A 20806-nucleotide genomic window follows, 5' to 3' on the forward strand; every position below is an offset into this window, starting at 1 on the left:
ATCACAAGGTTTCCTTCAGTTTTCTAGAGCTGGCTTTATCTGCTTCTTATTCTTGATCAGATCTGTGGCATTCACCACAACATGGCCTAGTGGCAGAAGTCACAGCCTCCCCTAAATTAAGTTCTCTATCCTCCGCTCATTCAGCACAGTCTCTTGCAAAGCTCTTGGCTCTGCAGCTTCTCTGCAAAGAGCCTGTCAGTCTGTTTTGTCCTTCCTGATCCTGCAAGTCAACTCATCTCCTCCCTGCAGCTCCTTCACTTGCAACTCAGCATCTGGACCAGAGCACAATCCACAAGGGAACTCAGCACCTAGCCTCAGCCTCAAATGCCTGGCAGAAACAGCAAGCATTTGCTAAAGCCCAAGACACGAAAGGCCACAGCCCTGCTCTTTCCATGTGCTTTTAAATATCAACTTATGACTGATGGAGAGATTTATGATTAACACATGTTCAGCTACTCAAAGACGCTCTTCTTCTACTCTTACAATATGGTACCATAAGGAATTAATGAGGGCATGGAACAACTTTTGCAGTGAGTATCGTAAGAAAGCATTCCCCAAATTTAACTATGATTACTTTCAAAGCATCCCTTGAAAATACAGCATTGACACCATCCAAGAACAGACAAATAACTACTAAAAAGTCTTAAGAGCTACCCACAGATTTTTATATATCCATGTTAGTGAGAAACAAGACAAAATCAAAAGCATTCCCAAGTCCATACCAAAACATACAGATTTTCATTAATTAGCCATTAGACATTCATGTGAACAAACTTAAAACAAGCCTTTTAACATCTTTCAGGATCTCCACAGTTCAGCATGACCACAGAGCATCAGAAAGAAGTAATCCAAACAACAAGCAGTTTCACACATCTGACAAAGTACCACTTTGTGTGGGACCACATGACAAACAAAGCCTCAACGGGAGAAATCTGTTCTCGGGAGACAACCACTGCCAAGGTAAATAAAGATATAACCCTGTAATAACTGTACTGAGGTGGGTCACCTGATTCTCAAGAAAGTGCCTGTAACATACTTAGATAAGAATCTGCCAAAAAGTGCCAACTAACAAGAGCTGGAAGATCACCTGGTGACATCTGTTTTTATGCACCAACACACACCAGATGCACCAACTGCACTTCACTGTATGACAGCTGTATGCTGTAAGAGAGCTATGGGACAAAATTATAATCCAATATTACAAAGAAATTGTACAGTCAAAGGGATACAAAACAAATCTATGATTTCTCAAAAGGCTTTATCGGACAGGTATTAGTCTAGACTAAGATTTCTGTATTATTGCAAAAAAAAAAAAAAAAAAGGTCTTTGAAGATGAAAGGAAGAGTACATAATATCTTTAGTCAGGCAGCTCAGACTACTTATGTGGAAGAAAGAATGTAAAGAACTGGTTTTTTTCCTTTGCTCCCCCCTTCCAAAGCACTATGACTCACTGCCCCCAACACATATCATCAGAGTCACTCTGAAACTATAGCTGCTTCTCTGATTAATTCATAATGCTTCAGGATACTACACACCGAATAAAACACATGAAAACAAAATTACAAGAGATCAACCTTACAGACATGCTTCCGGGACAGTGATGTTCCCTTACCACAAAAAGCAAACAAGGGAGATGACATGCTGTGGCAAGTTTGTCAACAGCAAAGCCCACATTAAAAACAGTTTCACTTTCACAACTGTCAATACCCTACTTTACAAGGCCAGTAACATTACAGGTCAACAGGTGAGCTGACATTAAACACCACCTACAAAGGGACTGCAAGAATTCATACAACACTATATATCAAACTGAAGTCCAGGAATGAAACTCAGAGCACTGCCCAATTAGCACAGCAAGACAGAGACAGAAACCAAGAGGTACTGTACCTAAACCTAAATCCAAGTTACCACTCAGTACAGCTATTACCTTGCACCAACTATTCAAACACTGACTACCATTCTTCCTCTATAATAAACAAGATACATAAGGGTTGGGGGTGGTTGGTTTCAAACAACTATAAAAGGATGTTAGCTGATAACTATAGATAATTCAGTGGTAATAAAAAGGGTATCTCAAACACATCCTTTTTACAGTGTTACCTTCTTGAAAGCAAACAAGTGACAGATGCTTTTTGTGAACAAGTAGAAGAATATAACCTAAAACCATAATACCCATAAAAGTGACATGCATCTATACCTTATATCTTGCAAACTGCACCTTCATTTCCTGTCTCCAAGCTTGAGTTTTTCAATCTTTCAGGCCTTTCATAAGCAAGTCAGTTCCTTGTTTAACATTCCTCCCTAGAAAAAAAAGTACCAGGATCCCATCCACGGAATCACAGACTCCACAATACCCTAGCAGCTAACAATCAAAGAAAGTATCTGGCTTTAAATACCATGCTTCTTACAAGGATCTTTTAAGACGGCTCTGCTTCCTAATCCAGTTTTCACATAGTGTGAATCTGTTACTCAGGTATCTCATTTTCTTCCCTGTTCTCTTTCCCCACATCCCACAGTGGTGGGATGTGTGATGGGACTAACTCAAAACAATAAATCTACAATGCCTCTCAAAAGGTTAATCAGGTATTCTCCTTGTTCCCAACCATGTGTCCTGATGCCATTATCTTTAGCATTCATTAACCTATGCAAAGAGTCACATCAGCCTGCTGATCCACATTTCTTTCTTTCCTTTTCCCCACTCTTCTAGAGATAAGCAGCCTGGATCCACTTAACAAAAAGCTGCACAAGTAGTACAAAAGTGTAGGTACACAAAAGATAGGAAGGTAAGAAGGGGAGAGAACTACTCTTAGCACAGTCTTACATGAGTTGGAAAAAGTAATTTTCTAAGTACTTGTGAATGTTATTCACAAAACCCCTGCCTCATCACGTCTTTCTCTGTCTAGAAGTGATCATTACAGTACAGGGAAATTGAGCCCAGGGACTGCTCACCAACATTTACACCCACACAGACAAAAAAAGAGATAGTATTACCAAATAGTATTGCTCATTCATAGTGCCTGAAAACAGATCATCTGTGAATAACCACAACCACAGCTGATAACAAACATCACAGCTGGGACAATATAAACCACAGGAACAGCAGATGTGAATCTGCATGACGAAATATTTGCTGCTGAGGACATGGTTGCAGGATGAAGTTAGGAAAGAGACAGAACACTCTCAATGCCTCAAAGGAGGAGTCATCCAAGGGACCTTCTGTTCTGTCTCCAAGGGAGTGAGACAGAAGCCATGCTGCTGCAGTGCCTCTCTTACAGAGCAACATGGTATAACTATCTTTTTTTGGTCAACTGACAATGTTTAATTGCATTAAAATTACTATATACAGCACTTTCCACCACCACCCCTAGAAAGTCTACAGTTCAGCACAAGCAAAACACACTACAACAGTGCTCCTTATAGCCAATGAGATATTGATTATTTCCTCATCAACAGCACCCTCCACAAACCCACACAGTTTCAAAGCAACGATACACTTTTAAAAAAGAAAAAGCAGATTGTACTTGGCAGGTAAGATACAATTTTCACACTCCTTCGACAGAGGTATTTGCCCTCCTGGGATGACCATTCCTCATGCTTTACAAAACTGTTCAGTAGTTTACTCAATAAAGCAGAGACAGGATAGCAACATCATCTCTGCCACATCTGGTAAAGAAATAAGCAACATGCTGTCTTGCTTTTGAAACAAGAGGCAAACACTTTGAAGGAGGAGGAGAACAGCAACTGCAAACCCGACCCTAATGTTTCCTTGGTGTGATCAGGCACAGTCCTGTTCTGCACACCTTGCAAACAACACCATGTATGAAGAGTGAATTTCTCCAGACAGTACATGGAGGCAGAGTCCATTCTATACACCCTTCACAGCAGCCTGGGAATCATGTATTTCAAAAAGGCATTAAAATATTAGAGTTTCCTTTTCATACAGGTACTCAAACAGATCTCTTCAAGTTATCTGAGTACAAACCCCTGAAGTGCCATTGGGATACAATGAGCTGTCAAAATCACTGAATTTCTAGTTTTGTAGCAGATGATGGAAGAAAGCTTTGCACATTTTAAAAATGTAAACAGAAAAAAAACCAAAAACAAGTAAACGAGAGTCTGGACAAATGTTAAGACCTCTAAGTTAGTTATAAGTAAATGAAACTCCTCAGTTTTGGATAAACTTCCACTTTTCAAACTAATTAGATTTTTTAGATTAAAACTTAAATGCCGAATTCCTCTCCAATATTTACTTTTGCCACCTAGATTTCTTAAGAACAAAAGAACTTGACAGCATCTCATTAAGCTATAGGGAAGTCTTCAGCAAAATTCTAAGTTCCTATTGCTTCAGTGAAAAGTTGATCTTGCTCACCCAAATTCATTCAGCTCAAAACAGACTTGGTAGAGAAACTTTCTTCTTCAGCTTTGCAACTTTCTTAAATGAGATTTTCCCCCAACTTCCTTCTGAAAAACTGCCTCAGAGTCCAAGTTTACAAAAAGAAATAAAGTCAGGAAAGGAATACAGATCTTCCATTTCTAGTTAATTTGATTTTTTTCAATTTTCTGACACTGAAAAAGACTACAGTTTTGGTAGAAGAGCTCAAATCTGTGCAATTACCTTTACACCAATAAAAGTATTTGCATTACTTTTTTTTTGTATTATCTAGCAGAACAAGATTTAGAACAGGCAATTTAATACAATAACACCTGAAGTCTTAAGTGACTGACTGAAAAAAACCTTATATGAAAGAAGTATAACTAACTGCCCACTACTCTGTTAAGTTTTAGTAGTTTACATTACTTTCCCATGGGATTTTTTTCAGTCATTTATAGTTCATTGCTTCATATGGCTATAGAATCCCTGCTGTGTTAAAAAATGCCAAGTAAAATTATATCTCATTCACTGCTTTATGCTATACCTTCTTTTGTTCAGATCCAATTAGTGAAAGCTTGTTCTTCATTTATCATACTTTTAGCTGATTACATTAGGCATTACAATAGTTCTCTAGCTTTCCTTGACAATGTTTGCACCATCAGTGTTACATTTATGGTTGAGGAGGCTCTTTCATCTTAACCCTCCATTCCAATCAGTTCAGGGGGAAAGAGTACATACGATTACTCTTGTTCAGCTGAAACTTCTTTGCTTGTTTTCTCATATCAAAAATAATTCCACCAGATGTTTTAATTAAAAAAATAATCCAAATTCTATTGGTCCTTCCCCACTTCACCTAAGTGTAAAGAATGTTTTGCAAGTTGAACATTGAAGTTAAAAAACCAAAACCCAGCATTTTGAATAGTATACAACTTTTTACCTCTGCTTTCCCCAAAATAATAGATGTAACAAAAAAGTATTGGCCAGGATTTTCAAGACTCTAAAAGCATCCATTATGACCTACTTTTTTTCAAAACATTCAGTACCACATGAGTAACTGTATGCTCCATGGGGGTCTCAGCAGCCATTTTGTCAGGTTGTTTTCCCCAACCACCACAATTATTTTTACGTCAGGACAATTGCTAAAGCAGCAGCTTCTCTTCCACAGCACAACTAACTTTAGACATAACTTTTTTTCCCAGTTCACACACACATCCTCTCACCTCCACAAAGATAAATGCAATTCAATCCCATTTAATACCATTTCCAGCTATCTGTAATTTTGCATTAATACAGATGCATCCAAAAGTCTCTAAAGTCACCCATCTCCTTTTAAGTTTTGTTAATGCTCTCTTCACTATCACTGTAAAAATTTTAATCCATACAAACTTTTCAGATCTTTGGTCATTTTTTAAATTAAGAGCACAAGCAGTGTATTTTGTTCTTTGTATTTTCCCTCTTCAGGTAAGCTTTATTTGGCTCTTGGCAGGTTGTTCAATTTTTGCAACATCCCCAGTTTATAACAGTCCTCTCTGCTGCTTCCTGATCGTAATGGCAAAGTTTTAATTCCTTGAAATGAAAATTCCTTTATGTTCTGATAGTCTAGTGGCCAGTTTTATCTATTAATGATAAGTATGTCAAAATTAATATTGCTCTAACAGCATATTCAAAACATTTGCCCTGGTGCTCTACAGAAACTAAGTCTAAAGACCAAGAGAAAGCCATTTCATGGAAAGTTTATATGTATATCAGCTATTCCCACCACCTCTATTCAGTACCATGAACTCCACAAGGATTTCAGATCATTTTAAAATTTTTATAAAATGAAAGAAAAGTTGAATATTCAACCAAAGAAAACACACAAAAATGAACTCTAGGATAAGATTACTCACTAGCAAGTCTTACACTACCTGCACTCAAAGACGATTATTTTAAGACTGTATACCATTCCTATCCAAACACCAGTGAAAATGCCTGAGTCATTTATGCATATCACTGGACAGGGAATAAATTAGAAGCTATTACTAAAGATATCACTGAATTGCCAGAAACCTTGGGACAGTTTTCTTTCTCCCCTTAAATATTTAGTGAACGCACTGAAGGAATTCTGCCTCACTTCAATTTCAGTTCTGTTTTCAACCAATATGACAGAAAGACAGAGAGATGGAACAGACAGACTGGATTGCCCTCTTTTACAGTTATTTTTGATATGAATTCATATTAAAAGTATCAGGCTACCCATTTCTCAGCAAGTAGCTATAGGGATGATGCAATCTATATAGCTACAGGTAATGTAATAAGGGGCCATTACTACATCTCAAAGGTTGCTCCACAAAACAGAAAATGTATCTACTCCAATTAGTGCTATTTTTAAACACATTAATAAAAAATTATTTTTGTAAACCATCCCTACCTGCTTTAGTCACCTAAAACCACATGCCACTGGATGGACAACTAGTTCAACTGCATGCCTTGACATTTATTTCTGCCTTTGGTTCAATGACCATAATCATCAGGGTAGCTGCCTATCATATTTGATGTCTTTGCAATACAAGTCATGAAGGAGTGAGAGATGCTCTGTCAAGCAGAAAATCAAAAGAATATTAACAGCTCTTGCAGCATCCCACTGCTAAACAAACAGGTTTCTCCTAGCTCCTTGAGGACAGAGGTTCCTCTGGCAGGTTGCATCAGCTCCCAGGTTTGATTTCAGAGCGTCTGGGATTTCACTACGACTGGTACAACCGAGAAGGCAGCTGTTGATGGATCCTGAACACAATTATGGGCAACTATGGTTGGATACTTTATGGTAAGCAACGGAGTCAAAGAATTCGGCCTCTGGGCTCATCTACCAAGATCATCCAAACTGGCAATCACACACATCACTGCAACAGGCCACACCATTCCCACAATGGATAACTGGAGGTATCCAAGTCATTAAGACAGGCAACATCAGCTAAACTATTTCCAGTGCAAGCACACAAGGTAGTGATTAAAGGATGTATGGTAGACATAAACGATGTGCATAATTAGACCAAAAAGCTTAGACTTAATACCACTTCCTTATTTTAAACATACAGAAGAATATTTCAAGTAGCCTGCCTCTCATTTTCTTTAAATACTTGGAGCTTCAATGCACACAGCTACTGCTTAACCCTGCACAGATCAGTTTGATTGGTCTATAAGTAGGGATCTAAAGAGCTAAGCAAACACTGTCACCCTTACAGCATTTGTTAGTCTCGTCTCTTGTTCGTGAACTCAGAATGTCAGCATCCCATTTAACACACTTAATGTTATCTTTATGAACTGCCATAAGTATATTAATGCATTTCTGAGATACCAGCTTGGATTTCCTTTCTCTCATGAACTATTACAAATTAAAGATCCTATCTGTCTTTTAAAGCTAAGACAGCACTGTAGATCGAAGCAACACAGACACATTTTCAAATTCCTCTTTGTAATGCACTATTTGTACTCCCTTCCCTAAGGTCATGAGTTATACTTTTCATGTCATTCTTACTCCTTCATTATGTTCTTCAATCTTTGTTTTTACTTACTGCTTTCAGATTTTTTTCACAGTCTCCAGATTGTAGAGTCCACACAATAAACAGACGTGTTGGAGAGAAGACCAATTCATTTTCTCAAGTCTATTATAGACTGGTGAAAGAACATGTTTTCTTTTTTTAAACAGCTTTTTAAGTCTATTTTCAGGATGAATTCACACCAGTGAACAAGGCTATGCAGTGCTGCTAAACAGTCAATCTATTTATCCTAACAGCAGATATCATATATATAAGATGGAATTCAAGTATCCATCAGCATGCTTCGGTTTTACTAGAGGAATCATAGGTCATACACAGTACTTTGTATTCATATTAACATAACCCTTGGTTTCCAAAAGAAATAGAATTAATCATGATGTCTGAAATCTCCCCATTAAGAATTTCATTTCAGTCCTTTGAGCCCTCACAGGCTACTGCACTTTACCAGTTACAGCTACCAGTTGAAATCCAGACCAAGTATACTTTCCATTCATCTCAAACAAAAGAATTACTTGGCATAAAAATCTTCAGTAGAGCATTCCATAAAGTCCCATTTCAGTCCCTTGCTCTATCTACAGCCTATTCATATGAACTGAGTTGGTCATGTAGTATTAGAACCACAAAGGAACTCTGACAAAAACACTGTCAAAGTCCAAAACTCCCAACAGTTCTCACCTTTCACTTAACTCTGAAAACACCTAACTTCTAACTACTTTCAGATTTCATCAACCATGCTTCAGTTTTTCCAAAGTTGAGTAACTCAGTATCTATATTCACAAGTCCTGTCCTGCACACAATACACATTTTTTTCCCCTGATATCTTGTCTGAGTGACTTCTTTTATTAAATCATAACAAGGTTTTCACTCCCTTCCAGATTTCAACAAGCTATCCTGGGACATGGGATTATCCCTAGCCATTTCTCCTGTAGCAGTTCTACTGTAGTAGAGTGTGTTCTCTCTAGTCAACAAGGATACACAAGTATGACTGCACTTGCTGTTATATCACAAAAGAAATTATCCCCTTATTCTTGCCATGAATTACTTCAATTATTTCTAAAATAGAGACTACAAGCACCTGAAAATGGGCAAGTAGCTAGACAAGTACCTTACTTGTCCGGAAAGTCATTTTACCACCTTCCTGCCATGCTGCTGAATATTCAAGGCACCTCAATATCCGAATCAAATGGAACAGCTCCAGTAGGCCTGTTCAGCACACCTGGTGAGAGAGGGCATTTCTCTGGGAAGGGGGAAGCAATGAACTCAATTTACCAGGCACAGGAAAAATTTATACTCAGCTCTACACCATCTCCTAAGATCCACTTTTCATTGCCTTCTGTGTGTACATTAGCAAAACATAATTTAAGTGTCACTGCCACTCACAGTAGGTGCACATATCTGTGTGCACATCTAGAACTTAATCCACACAAAGAGGAAGGTAACATTTACACAAGCAAAACATAGAAGAGTTCACAGAAAAGATATGCTAAATACTTGTCTAATTCTCCCTCCAACTTGGTACTCCACTCCGTTCAAGCACATAGAGGAAAAGGACATACAGAAAGATACTTCAGAATTGCCAATATGCTTACCACAATAATCAACAAACCTGTATAACAGCTTCAAGTCTTGCAGAATTACTAAGAACCCCATTTACCACTTGAATTCAAGTAGTACTTACAGCATTGGCATCAACATCACTGTGTATGGCAACTGTTTTAATCCCCATCCTCTTACACGTTTTGATGACCTACCATGTAAGAAGTGACAATTATCAATATTTAAAATACCAATAATGTAAGAATTAACTACAAAAAAAGAAAAAATTAAAAGACTACATACTTACTCGGCATGCAATCTCTCCTCTGTTGGCAATAAGGAGTTTTTCAAAAGTCTGAAGGGAAAAGAACAATAAGAATCTTGAGATATGAACAGAACACAAGTTTTTCTCCCTCCAGAAACATGTCTTCTTTTCTCCTCCACTTCCACTAAAACCATGGTTTATCCATGAGCTTGTAATTCTGAGATCACCTACTTTTAAAAGAGTTCTGCTGATTTAACAGTGATGATATAACAAACAGTATGCTTTACTAGATCTACCTAGCACACACACAGGTTCAGAAGAAAAAGGTTTTGATTATTCACACCAGCATTCTTTTGCTCTCCTTACCAGGCACTGTGCAGAAACTAGAACCCTACAGCAGCAGCTCTTGGAACCAGTCAAGTCCAGGGAAAAGGTGTAAGCAGGTATGCTGCCTGGCATCAGCACAGGTACATACTGGCAGTATGCAGATACAGTGCTGACAGGTACAGTGGTCAGTGCTCCTAATCAGTATAGATGACCTGGAATACAATACTCATTTGTTATGGGAGAACTTTAAAAGACATTCCAATCATAAGGAAGAGAGCCTTCTCTCTACCTAGGGTATGGGGGGGGGGGGGGGGTAAAAGACCAACACTTCCACGCTGTCCAGGTACTCCTGCTGAGTTATACCAGTTAGCCCCTACTCATATCTGAGCCTCAGGTGAGGAACCTGGCAAAATCCTTCATTGCCATCATGACACTGTGTGGTGGGGAAAAAAAAGTGTTTTTTCCCTGTTGGAGTTAAAAAAAAATGGTAACCCCCGAGGGGGTGGTGTCTCTCTAGGTGTTAACCCAATCAGCGCCCCTGCAAAATTAAAACATATCACACCAAACCGGAAAAGAAGGGTGATGTTGTAGTTCAAGATGAGAGTGGCCATGTTCTGAAGTCACCAGGAGAAGGGGCAGGAGCCCCGTTGGGGGCTAGGCCCCCCAAGCCCCCAGCTGGCTGTGAGAACTTGGAACAGTGTTAAACTGGGCTAAGAGCTGGAGAGAGAGAGAGAGAACTAAGCTCTACAGACAGGGTTTTGGGGTAAGAACTTAATCAAGAAACCCCCAAAACCCCTTTTGAGACACATTCCAGAGAGGAGGGGTGGTGGACTCCCATTTGAGGGGAGTCTTGGAATGCAGCAGTACCGGTGAGAGGAGTTAAGAAGCTCAGACGTCCTGGAGCTGGACTGGGACAGCCAGAAGGAATGCGGGGAAAGTGGCCTGCCCCCACCCCACCCCACCCCGCTGCTGCCAGGCTGGCAGCCTGAGACAGAGCACAGGAGCTCTGGTAGAACTCTTGAGGCAAAGGCTTTCAACTGACAGCTGCCTCAAACCCCAGGCAAAACCTTCCCATTAAGAGTGGTGCAAGAGCATAGCTGCTCAGCGTAAAAATCTCATTGCTGGGAGTAAAAATTATTCTTGTCACAGGCCTTGCTACTAAATACACAGGTGCAGTTTGATACTGCACTTGCTTTGTTGTAAATACAGACTGCCACTGAAAGGGACAGTCCTGCTTTACACACTTATCCCCACTGCTTTCCATGCACCAGACCTAGCAGGGGTCCAGCTCCAGGACAGGGCACCAGTTTAACACAGTAACCGAACTGTCTTACTCTGTTTCCCATGCTCTAAATAAAAACAGGACAGAGAACCAGCAGGACCTCTCCCTTTCAGGGGCAACCTGCAATCATACCACAACAGGTTGATCCAACTATACCCTAAGACATTCGACAGCTATTCTCCCCCCTCTACACCAAACAGCTGGTTTTCATATGGACTTGGGGGGAAGGAATTATCGCCACTGCAACGATTAAACTGTTTGTTAGCCTCACAGTCATTAGTTAATTTGGGCAGGGGAAGACAGGTGTTAGAGGAGAGGAAGGAACACCACAAAACTCCAACAGAAAGTGCTATTGACAAACTAGAATACATACTGTTTGTTCCCTTACTCCAAACAGACAAACTCAAAGTGCCCTTGACCAAATTTACTTTTTCAAAGTCAGGGCTGAGCTGACATCACATGACCAGTTTAAACATACTACCACATGATAACACCATAAAGAAATTAAGTGACAAGAAACCCTCCAGGTAAGAGCTGCACAGCAAGCTTATACACCAAATTCAACCAGATCTGCTGAATAACACTGCCTGGGACACAGGCACACCACACTCGAAAGATGATCTTAAACACTTTTAAGCAAGCTCAATTAATTATCAGAGGTACAAATACTTTAATAACACCACAGGAGCCAGCAATTTGTTTGGAAAGGTTTTTTTAGCTGGAGATCTGATCTAAAAAAGATACCAATTGTTCCTGAATCTAAATTTCAACATTCTAGGTACCTAAAGATTTTTAGGCATACAGACTTGAGGGGGAATTAAAAACTACTTCCAAATACTTGGCATTGAAAAGTTTAATGAATCGAATACTCCATTCAACTTACTTCTTGGTATGTAAAAGTTGTTTTATTAATCAGCTGTGGTCACAGTACAAGACAAGACTTTCAGTATCAAGATGTTAAGAATATTTGACATTCATTTTAATTTTCCAATTCTACAATAAAGACACTGAGAGACTGGTATCTCGCTCCTGCTGTTAGAGGCTAGTCTCAAGTCCAGCACAATGAGAAAAAATTAAAAACCACACACTGCTTTGAAGTAACATTTTTTAAATGTCATTTCCACTAATTAGCTTGAAAAGGTTTCACATGAAAGTCTCGTCATTACAAAAACATTAGAAGGGGTAGTGAATGAAAAAAGCAGAAAAGAGCTTAAACCATCTGTAGTAGCCACTGGTTGAAACAACAGCTCCTATTTGAGAGAAACCAGATACCCAATTACGTTATCTAAACACAACTATGCATTTAGAAAAGGAAGGAGACCTGATTAAGCAAGGACTTTAAAGAAAAAAAAATTTTCTGAAGAAATCTGTAAAGCCATACTGTTTTTCCCTGTTTCCTAGTACTATCTTACTCACGGTTAATTGCTTCTACACTTGTACATAAAGGGTTTCTACACCGGTAGAATATCAGTCCTGAATTGCTATCATCTTTGCCCTTGAATACTAGCATACCTTCAGTCACATTATTTTTCCTAGTGCGTTACTTCATAGGCCATGCCAAGACAATCTTCTATAAGGAAAGTTTTTCTTGGCTCATAACTGTAATTTTGAGATTGCTACTGCACAAGACCCAAGATGAGGATTTGCTATTCTCTGCAGGCCTTAAAGGCCCATCTTTATCCAAGCTCTGAAGTTCCCACCCTCACGTCAGATCATCTAACAATCATGCTGCCACTATTACATACTTCTGTTTCCACAAAAAGCTTTTGGCTAGTCTAGCTCCCAGATGTTTTAACAGGCCCATTACCACCCACAACTACGCAAAACATTAACAGTTGTTTCATAATAGTAACATGTTCAGGCCAGTATGCAACTTTTCCAAGCTCACAATCACTTATTCAACCTTTTGGTATACACTTGAAGTAGTATCCAATCTTGACAAGCATCCCGCAAAAATAACTTCCCTTTTGGTTTAAAAAAAGGGAAGAAAAACATGCTATTAAACCAGGGATGGGTTATACCAGGAGAACTACCACTGTTAGTAGCAGCACCAGGGAGAGGATAGCTTAAACCAACTGCCAGCAGTACAGTAAAATGTCAAAGAGAAAACATGCACCATATTACTTACCTTTTCGTTTGGATCATACACAGACGAATACAGTCTATGTGAAGTTATAAGGCACCATCTTGAACACAGCGTTTCACACTACAGAAGAGAGAGGGAGTTAAACCATTTTCTCCTGTTACCGTAGGCCATTAAAAACATTTCACACACTGACATCCTGAGGAAACTTCCATATCCCTTTCACTCTCTCATCAAGTGGATGAAAGCTCATACCTTCCCTGGGTGCCCTTCCCCAAGCACACACCCACAAACAGTAACCAGAAACAATTCAGAAATTCTAGATATGAAGTCATTAGCTTAGGTATAAGCAGAGCCACACTTGATCACCCACTTGGAATCAAAAAGACTGCAAAATCCTTAACACTAAATATTGTCTAGCAGGAAGCATGAAACAGTAGTGACTGGCAACTGCCAGAACACAGAATCTGTCAATTCTGTCTGAAAGAACTGTTTTCAAGAGCTGCAGAAATCTAAGCAGTAGAAAGTAAAGGCTCTCCTGCAAGAAGGTTCTCCTGTATTTTTGGGGAAAACAATACGGATATGGACTACATTAGAAGACCAAAAAATAAGGAACCATATGATCGTAAAAAGAGGTTAATTAGAGAATTCACTTGCACCTTCCACAAGGGTAGTGAACTTAAGAGAATTGAAAAATTGTTAAAATTTTAAGTTTCCTGAAAGCTTATACTGATCTGGAAGTAACAGTGGCTGGTAGTAACTGGAATGAGAACACTCCCTACACAGCCCTCTGGCCTGATCAAGTTTGAAAATAATTCTCATGTTGCATCACAGAAAGCAGATAATAGCCCAGAATTGAGAAGGCCATCACATTTGTAATGCAGCTGATACTATAATTTTATAAAGGAAAAAAAATATTTCAATAAAAGTACTGTAACACAGAACTAAAGGAAGCCTTAAAGCATACCATCTCATGCCAGCTCCAACCAAACCTCATGAGCAGAAAGCTACTATAGTTTCACAAACCATTTAGATGCCGTTCACTAGTGGCAGACATTGCATACATTGTTCCCAGATAATCCAGCTGTGCTTAATTCTTCCAGAATGATTCATGTATATTAATTATTCTGAAACTAGAAAAAGTCAATTGAAAGCAACTGTTCCACCCTGTTTCACATGCTGGGCTCTTTCCCCTTCACTTTTTTTGTTTCACTAGGAGTTTTTTGCTTCTTTCATTTTTCTCACTTTACTCCTCAAAAATAAAATCCAGAACAAACTGAAATGCGAATCATTTGATATAGTAGAATCAAAACAACCAGGGCTTGGGTTTTTTGGAGGTTTTTTGTTTGTTTTTTTTTGCAGGGATATATTACTCTTATCTGAGGATGTGACAGTAGGAGCCTTTTCAGGCATTAAAGGGATGCAGTCAAGGACAGAATTCTGGCAGTTGCAATCACACCTACCAGCTGGTCCTTACTCCAAGTTTACAGAGCGACTAACATCTTCAGTGATTGTATTCTGCTCTAGATACTGTCAGAGGGAAGAGGAAGGATAGCTACAGCAGTAGCAGCAGAGTACACTCTCCTGCTCCAGAGTACACAGAGTCAAGCAGATTGAGTTCCTCTCCTCTGAAACACTATTGACAGAAGTGCTTGAGGGACAGCAAATAGTCTACAGAAGGTCACACAGGACACACACGAAAAGTCTCCACCGAGTTAATATTATTCATTGGAGAAAGTGCTTGTTAAGGGTCAGTGAGGCTAATCTAAATACTTGCAGTTAGCAGGGGAAAAGGGGACAACCAAGTAAGGGAGAAAAAGCTTCTGAACTTTCTTGCAAACACCTTTTATACAAAACTGGTTTTGAATGCTTATGAGAAACCAGAAACACAGATGGAGACTGGAAAAAAAGGCTACGATGGGAAAAATCAGTTAGCATTAAGTTGTAGAATCTTAGCCATCTTGAAAAAAGCCTTGTTCAAACTTTTTATACAGAAACAGTAAAGTCACCAAGCAATTAAAAAAAAAATGGAAAAGCTTTAAAAAACACTCAACTCTGTTTTTACACTACAGAATTGGACAGATTTCACATAAAAATCTTGTACTAGCCTAACCTAATTATGTACCTATGTCCTCTCACTTGCACACACACAAATCACGTAAAAAAACAGGTTCAGCTCTGAATCGGATACATGTGGGGTAACTTCCTAAAACAAACCAAGCATATTGCTCAACTCAGATGGGAAGTTCCAACTCTAATTCACAGCTTTGGAAAGAACAGGTTCTGTATGTATCTGTACCAATATACACTAAGGTTTAAGAGCTTGCTTAATCTAGAATCCACTTCAAGAAAAGTCTCTTTAGAGCTCTGCTCCCAGACACTATGAGCCATTGAATAATTACTTAAAAATAAACAAGCATATTGTAAATAATGCACATCTAAGGCCACAAAGGAGCACTGCTAAATTGCCATCTCCAAATCCACAGCTATTCAGGTGTCATCACCTACTCCATTTTCCAAAGTTCCCGCCATAGGTAGGTTCATTAAAAGCTGAAACCCCCAAAGAACTCTCAAACCACCAACCCAGCAAAACCAATCTAACTCTCAACCTACATCCTTAATTGGCTGCCTCCACAAACCCACACACGCCCTAGGTGTTATACCCTACTTAGAAATTTCCTCAGAATACTGCAAAGAGAGCTCAGCTTGATCTAGTGATGTTTTTGTATCCTGCAAAACTAGGAAAGGGCAGTAGAGTCATCAGGTATAACCTATTTTTGTCATGACTTGTAACTTCAATTTGATAAAACTTTTGACTCTTGAAAGCCCAAGAATGCAGACTATTCATTTATGAGAGCTCAACTCTGAACTTCTGCATGTGGCTTGGAGTTTCCCACCTCTAATGAATCTTCAGAAAATGGTGTTAGCACTGTATTTTAGAAAAGCATCTTGCTTTATCTATTAATGGTGCAATAGCCAAACTGAGCTGAAACCTAAACAGCTGTAACAGTTATAGAACAACTTCATATAAAAAAAAATTCAAACTACACAGTAACTAGTAGAACAGTATGCCCATTGCACACTGCCACTTTGAGACCTCACAGAGAACCTGCCTCCCCTCAGGGACCCAGTGCAGCCCTAGGAAACCTCTTCAGGTGGTTTAAGGACACAGCATACAACAGCAAAATAGATAATTAACTCGTTTTTCAGATATGGTTTACCCCTGTGTTTGTAAAGGTTTACATGCCCTCACCGAGGAAGGAAATTTCCTCGCCATACTGGTCAGCTTGTAAATAACTCACTGATACTGAGCTTTACAGGCAGAAAAAGGTCTCAGTGTTGAAAGAGAGGTACAGAATTCCAGATTTCAGGCAGGAAAAGCATCATATATAAACATTTGCTCTAAGAAGTCTAGTATGGGAAGGAATGTATATTTTAGAATTACTAGAAAATACAGTAAGCAATACCCAGTAGTAACAGCCAAACTAGCACACCTATTTCCACTAGACTTAAATTCAACTTTCTTCCATTAAGATTTTTGCCCCTACATTTTCAGAGATTCAGGTTTCAGATACTATGAGAACAACCCCCTTATCTTCGTGGTGTATCTACTCGTAGCCATCAGCATTCATGAGCAGTTATAAACATGAAGACAGTAGGGTTTTTTTCACATTTTGATTATACAGCAAATGTTCCCAAACCTTTTTTATTTCAACTCATTTGACATCATAATTCCCTGTCTATGGAACTCTACTGATAGAGTATGCACAAAGGAAGCAGGCACCTTCAGGTGGCTGCAAGACTTTTAATTCATAAGGCAGAAAACGCAGCTTCCTAGTACAATATTGTATGAATCTTGTAAATGGTAAAGCAAACATAACGCTTCTGTTCTTTTTCTCTAAGGAAGCACTTTCCTTTCCTTTGTACTCCCAGAGTCTTGAAGAGCCAAGCACTTGTAACTGTAAGCAGATCCCCCTGAAGCCAACTGCAAACACAGATGTAGGTTCTGTAAAGCACGCTGCACTACACATAAGAGTTCTTTCCATCTGACTGGGTTTGAGAAACACTCGTAATTCTGAGAACAGAAAATCTGGTTTTCGTATTTGCCACCACAGCACACAAACTACAAACAAGGAAACACTCATCCATCTAAGGCTGTTTTTTTAAGGTCAGTCATTCCTATGCCCGTGCAGCTTCTCCTCTGTGCCAGTCCCTCAAGTTCATACAGTCACACAGTGAACCAGACATGGGAATACAACCACCTGAGAAGATATTCAAAAGGAGTGTGGAAAAATATGTTCTCAGGTAGACTTTAGTCCAGCTTATCCAAGATATTTACACAGCAGTGCTGGCACAAGCTGGAGGAAGACAGGAGCTCAAAAGGAGCAGCCTGTGATCAAGACCTAGCAGCTGCAGAAAGTTGGAACAGTTTCTCATGCAGCAGCTTAAACAGCTCCAGGAAGGCTGGCTAGCATCTGTGAAACAGATCACGGCAATGTAACAATCCATTCAAGTTTAGGGCAGGCAAAATAACGAAATAATTAAAGCACAAAGTGTTTCAGAACAAGAGTGCCGTTTTTTACTCAGTGTAGACTTCAATGATCTCAACTTTTTGTCCTTTCAGAATTAACTTTTGCCCATAGTACATGGCACGGCACGCTTTCCCTACAAATTCCAAAAAGCTTCTCCTGGAAGCAGGAAGAAAACTAGAAATCTCTACCTGCATTATGCTTTGATAGTGTTCATCAGTACTAAAATGTGTAGTTTACATATTAGAAACAATCACTGAACTCCAGAAGTCTGTGGCTACATTCCTTTCCCCAGATTGGTGATCATGTGAACTCCCTTCCCTAAGGACAAATGATACCAATCTTGCATCCCATCAGCCTGATGCTTCTGTTCTCAAACAAGGGAGAAAATTTTTCCCTGGAATAACAGCATGCTAAAAACAATATCAGAAGAGAGCAAGGAGCTCCTACTGTACAGATAACTTCCATGACTTAAAAATGCTGGGTGCAGAGATGGCAGAGAAACTTTCCATACATTTAGTTCAATGATTAGAAAACTGATCTACACTGATGAAATCTATATCAGCAGTTTACCCTTGAATTCATGACGTATTTATCACTTTGTTCTACACTATTTTAAACCTTTTGAGTCTGACATCTCTCTCAAAAGAGTTTCACAACTGAAATATCAAAAGCCATCTCTCATCCTCATTCTGTAACTACAGACTTCTTTCAACATCAGATTTTCTCCCAGCTCCAGAAGTGCAAAGCACTCAAAATGAAATCTTGGTTATATTCTAAACAGAACCAGTTCTGCATAAAACCTAAACAGAAGTGATAGGCACTAAATTAGAAACACTGCAAAGAATCAAATCCACAGCTCAGTGGTTTTTTGCATCCTTCTCCTGTGGTCCTTTATCGATTCCCACATGAAAGTAGCAAAGGAAATTAAGGACATCTCATTAGGTACTAGCCTTCGCAAAACTTTTAAGACCTCCCAGCACACTAAAGTTTGAAGACATTAATTATATTTTTTGTCTGTCACCAAAACATTAGAGAATCTATGAAAGCTATTTCCATGCAAATTTGTTTTATTAGATGCTTCCCAATATACTGTTGTCTTGACGCTGACTTCCATACACAGATATTAAAGGTTAGAAATCACTTCAGTGACATAAATCACAACACTACCAGGCAGCTAAAAAAACACTTTATTTCCCAAAGGTGCCATTAATGTAACATTTCCATTCTGCTTACACTGGTGCAGCCAGACCACACCCTTGAGATGCCACATAGAAGGAGACAAAGTAGGCCTTTTTCAGGGAAGCTCCAAAGGACTGACACCAAAGTCTTAGGACTGTTTAGCAGGAACAGCAGAAGCGTTCCACATCTATATATACACACACTTAAGGCTACCAAAAATAAAGTCTTCAAATAGGACAAGCCCTCTGTTAATTTCAAGTCATCATCTCCAATTAAACAACTTTTTTGCTTTTCAAGAAAACAAGTTTACTTATGTATATTTCCTAAGGAAAAATACCTGCATAAAGCACGTGCTATTTTCCTCTTTAATCCCTTCTCAAAATGCCCTGCCCACATAAACCACCTCTTTTACATGATCCCTAAAGACATGTGATGAGTTCTTTACAGTACTGCTAGGAAGGAACATTTCTAGACAGAAACCTATCCTACACCACACCCCAAGGGGTACACTGGAGAAAACATTTTCTGCAAGTCACTCCTTTCTTCTCCACTAGAACCTGCAGACATCCACATAAATTTTCCTTTTCAGGAAAAAAAAAAATAATTCTTCCTATTGTAAACAATTAGACATATTTTGCACTACTCTTCCCATAATGAAACTAGTTGTAGTGTCATTCAACTGTTACACGACACTATGTGTTAATGCTGCTTGTTCTTATCTAAAATAACCTTCTTTTAACACAATCTGTAGAAGTAACAGATGAAAATAAAGCAAGTGCCTCAGCGAAAGCACCTTAAGTATCTGGGGTAAATGGGTGGGTGAGGAGAGAAGAGACAACAGTTCCACGAAGCCTTCTCTATTAGCCAAGATTTTCCAACTAAAAATAGCACAAAACTACCCTCTACCCCAGAGCTTTGATAAGCTCTCGTTTAACAGAGGGAGAGGGCAGAAGGAAACTGGAATCACAGAATGACAGGATCAACTGGGTTGCAAAAGATGTCCGAGATCATCGAGTCCAACCTGTGCCCGAACATCACCATGAACTAGACCACAACACTGAGTGCCACGTCCAGCCTTTTCTTAAACACCTACAGGGACGGTGACTCCACCACCCTGAAGCACCAAAAACCTGTGCAGCAGCATAAAATTAATTAAAAAAAAAATTAAAAAAATAACTAAACCGCCACGGTCTCCTGGCAACACGCCGATTGTTTACACCAAGGAACGACCTCTGGGATGCTGGCAGCCCTCAGGCACAGAAACCAGAAGGCAGCTCTTACAGCTGCCCGGCACCGCCGCCCCCCAGCCGGCACCCGCGGGCTCCCCCGGCCGCTGCCCACCGCCCACCCGGGGCCAGAGGGGCAACACCCCCCACGCACCCCCCGGCACCGCCGCGGCCGCAAGGCCCCGGACGCAGAGCTCCCCTCACCCAGCCGGAGCTTCCCGCCCGTCACACGGGGACGCTCCTCGGAGGGGGCTGACATCCAACTTCCCTCTTCCCCCCCGCACACAGGGAACAGCCCCCGCCCGGCGAGCCCATTCGACTCCGTCCACGGGGACCCTCCGCCGCCCCGGAGCGCGGCCCCGCAGCTCAGTGCCCGCTCCCAGGCCGGCCCCTCGGCGCCGCTCACCCCCGGCCGCCCCCGCCGGCCGCCCCAGCGCAGCAGCACCGCCGCCGCCGCTGTCGCCGCCA

The 20806-nt window shown here is 40.1% G+C and overlaps 1 protein-coding gene across 1 annotated transcript in view; it reads right to left on the reverse strand.

Annotated features, from left to right (window-relative positions):
* Positions 1 to 20806, reverse strand: part of PCCA (propionyl-CoA carboxylase subunit alpha) — a 298109-nt gene that overhangs the window by 248769 nt on the left and 28534 nt on the right. The window contains exons 3-5 of the mRNA XM_027646956.1: positions 13447 to 13524; positions 9752 to 9799; positions 9587 to 9655 (exon numbers count right to left, since the gene is read on the reverse strand). Coding sequence (XP_027502757.1) covers positions 9587 to 9655; positions 9752 to 9799; positions 13447 to 13524 — 195 coding nt within the window. The remainder of the gene's footprint in view (positions 1 to 9586; positions 9656 to 9751; positions 9800 to 13446; positions 13525 to 20806) is intronic.

This window comes from Corapipo altera, unplaced genomic scaffold (genome assembly GCF_003945725.1).
Source record: "Corapipo altera isolate COAL_440 unplaced genomic scaffold, ASM394572v1 0, whole genome shotgun sequence".
In the NCBI taxonomy this organism is placed as follows: Eukaryota; Metazoa; Chordata; class Aves; order Passeriformes; family Pipridae; genus Corapipo; species Corapipo altera.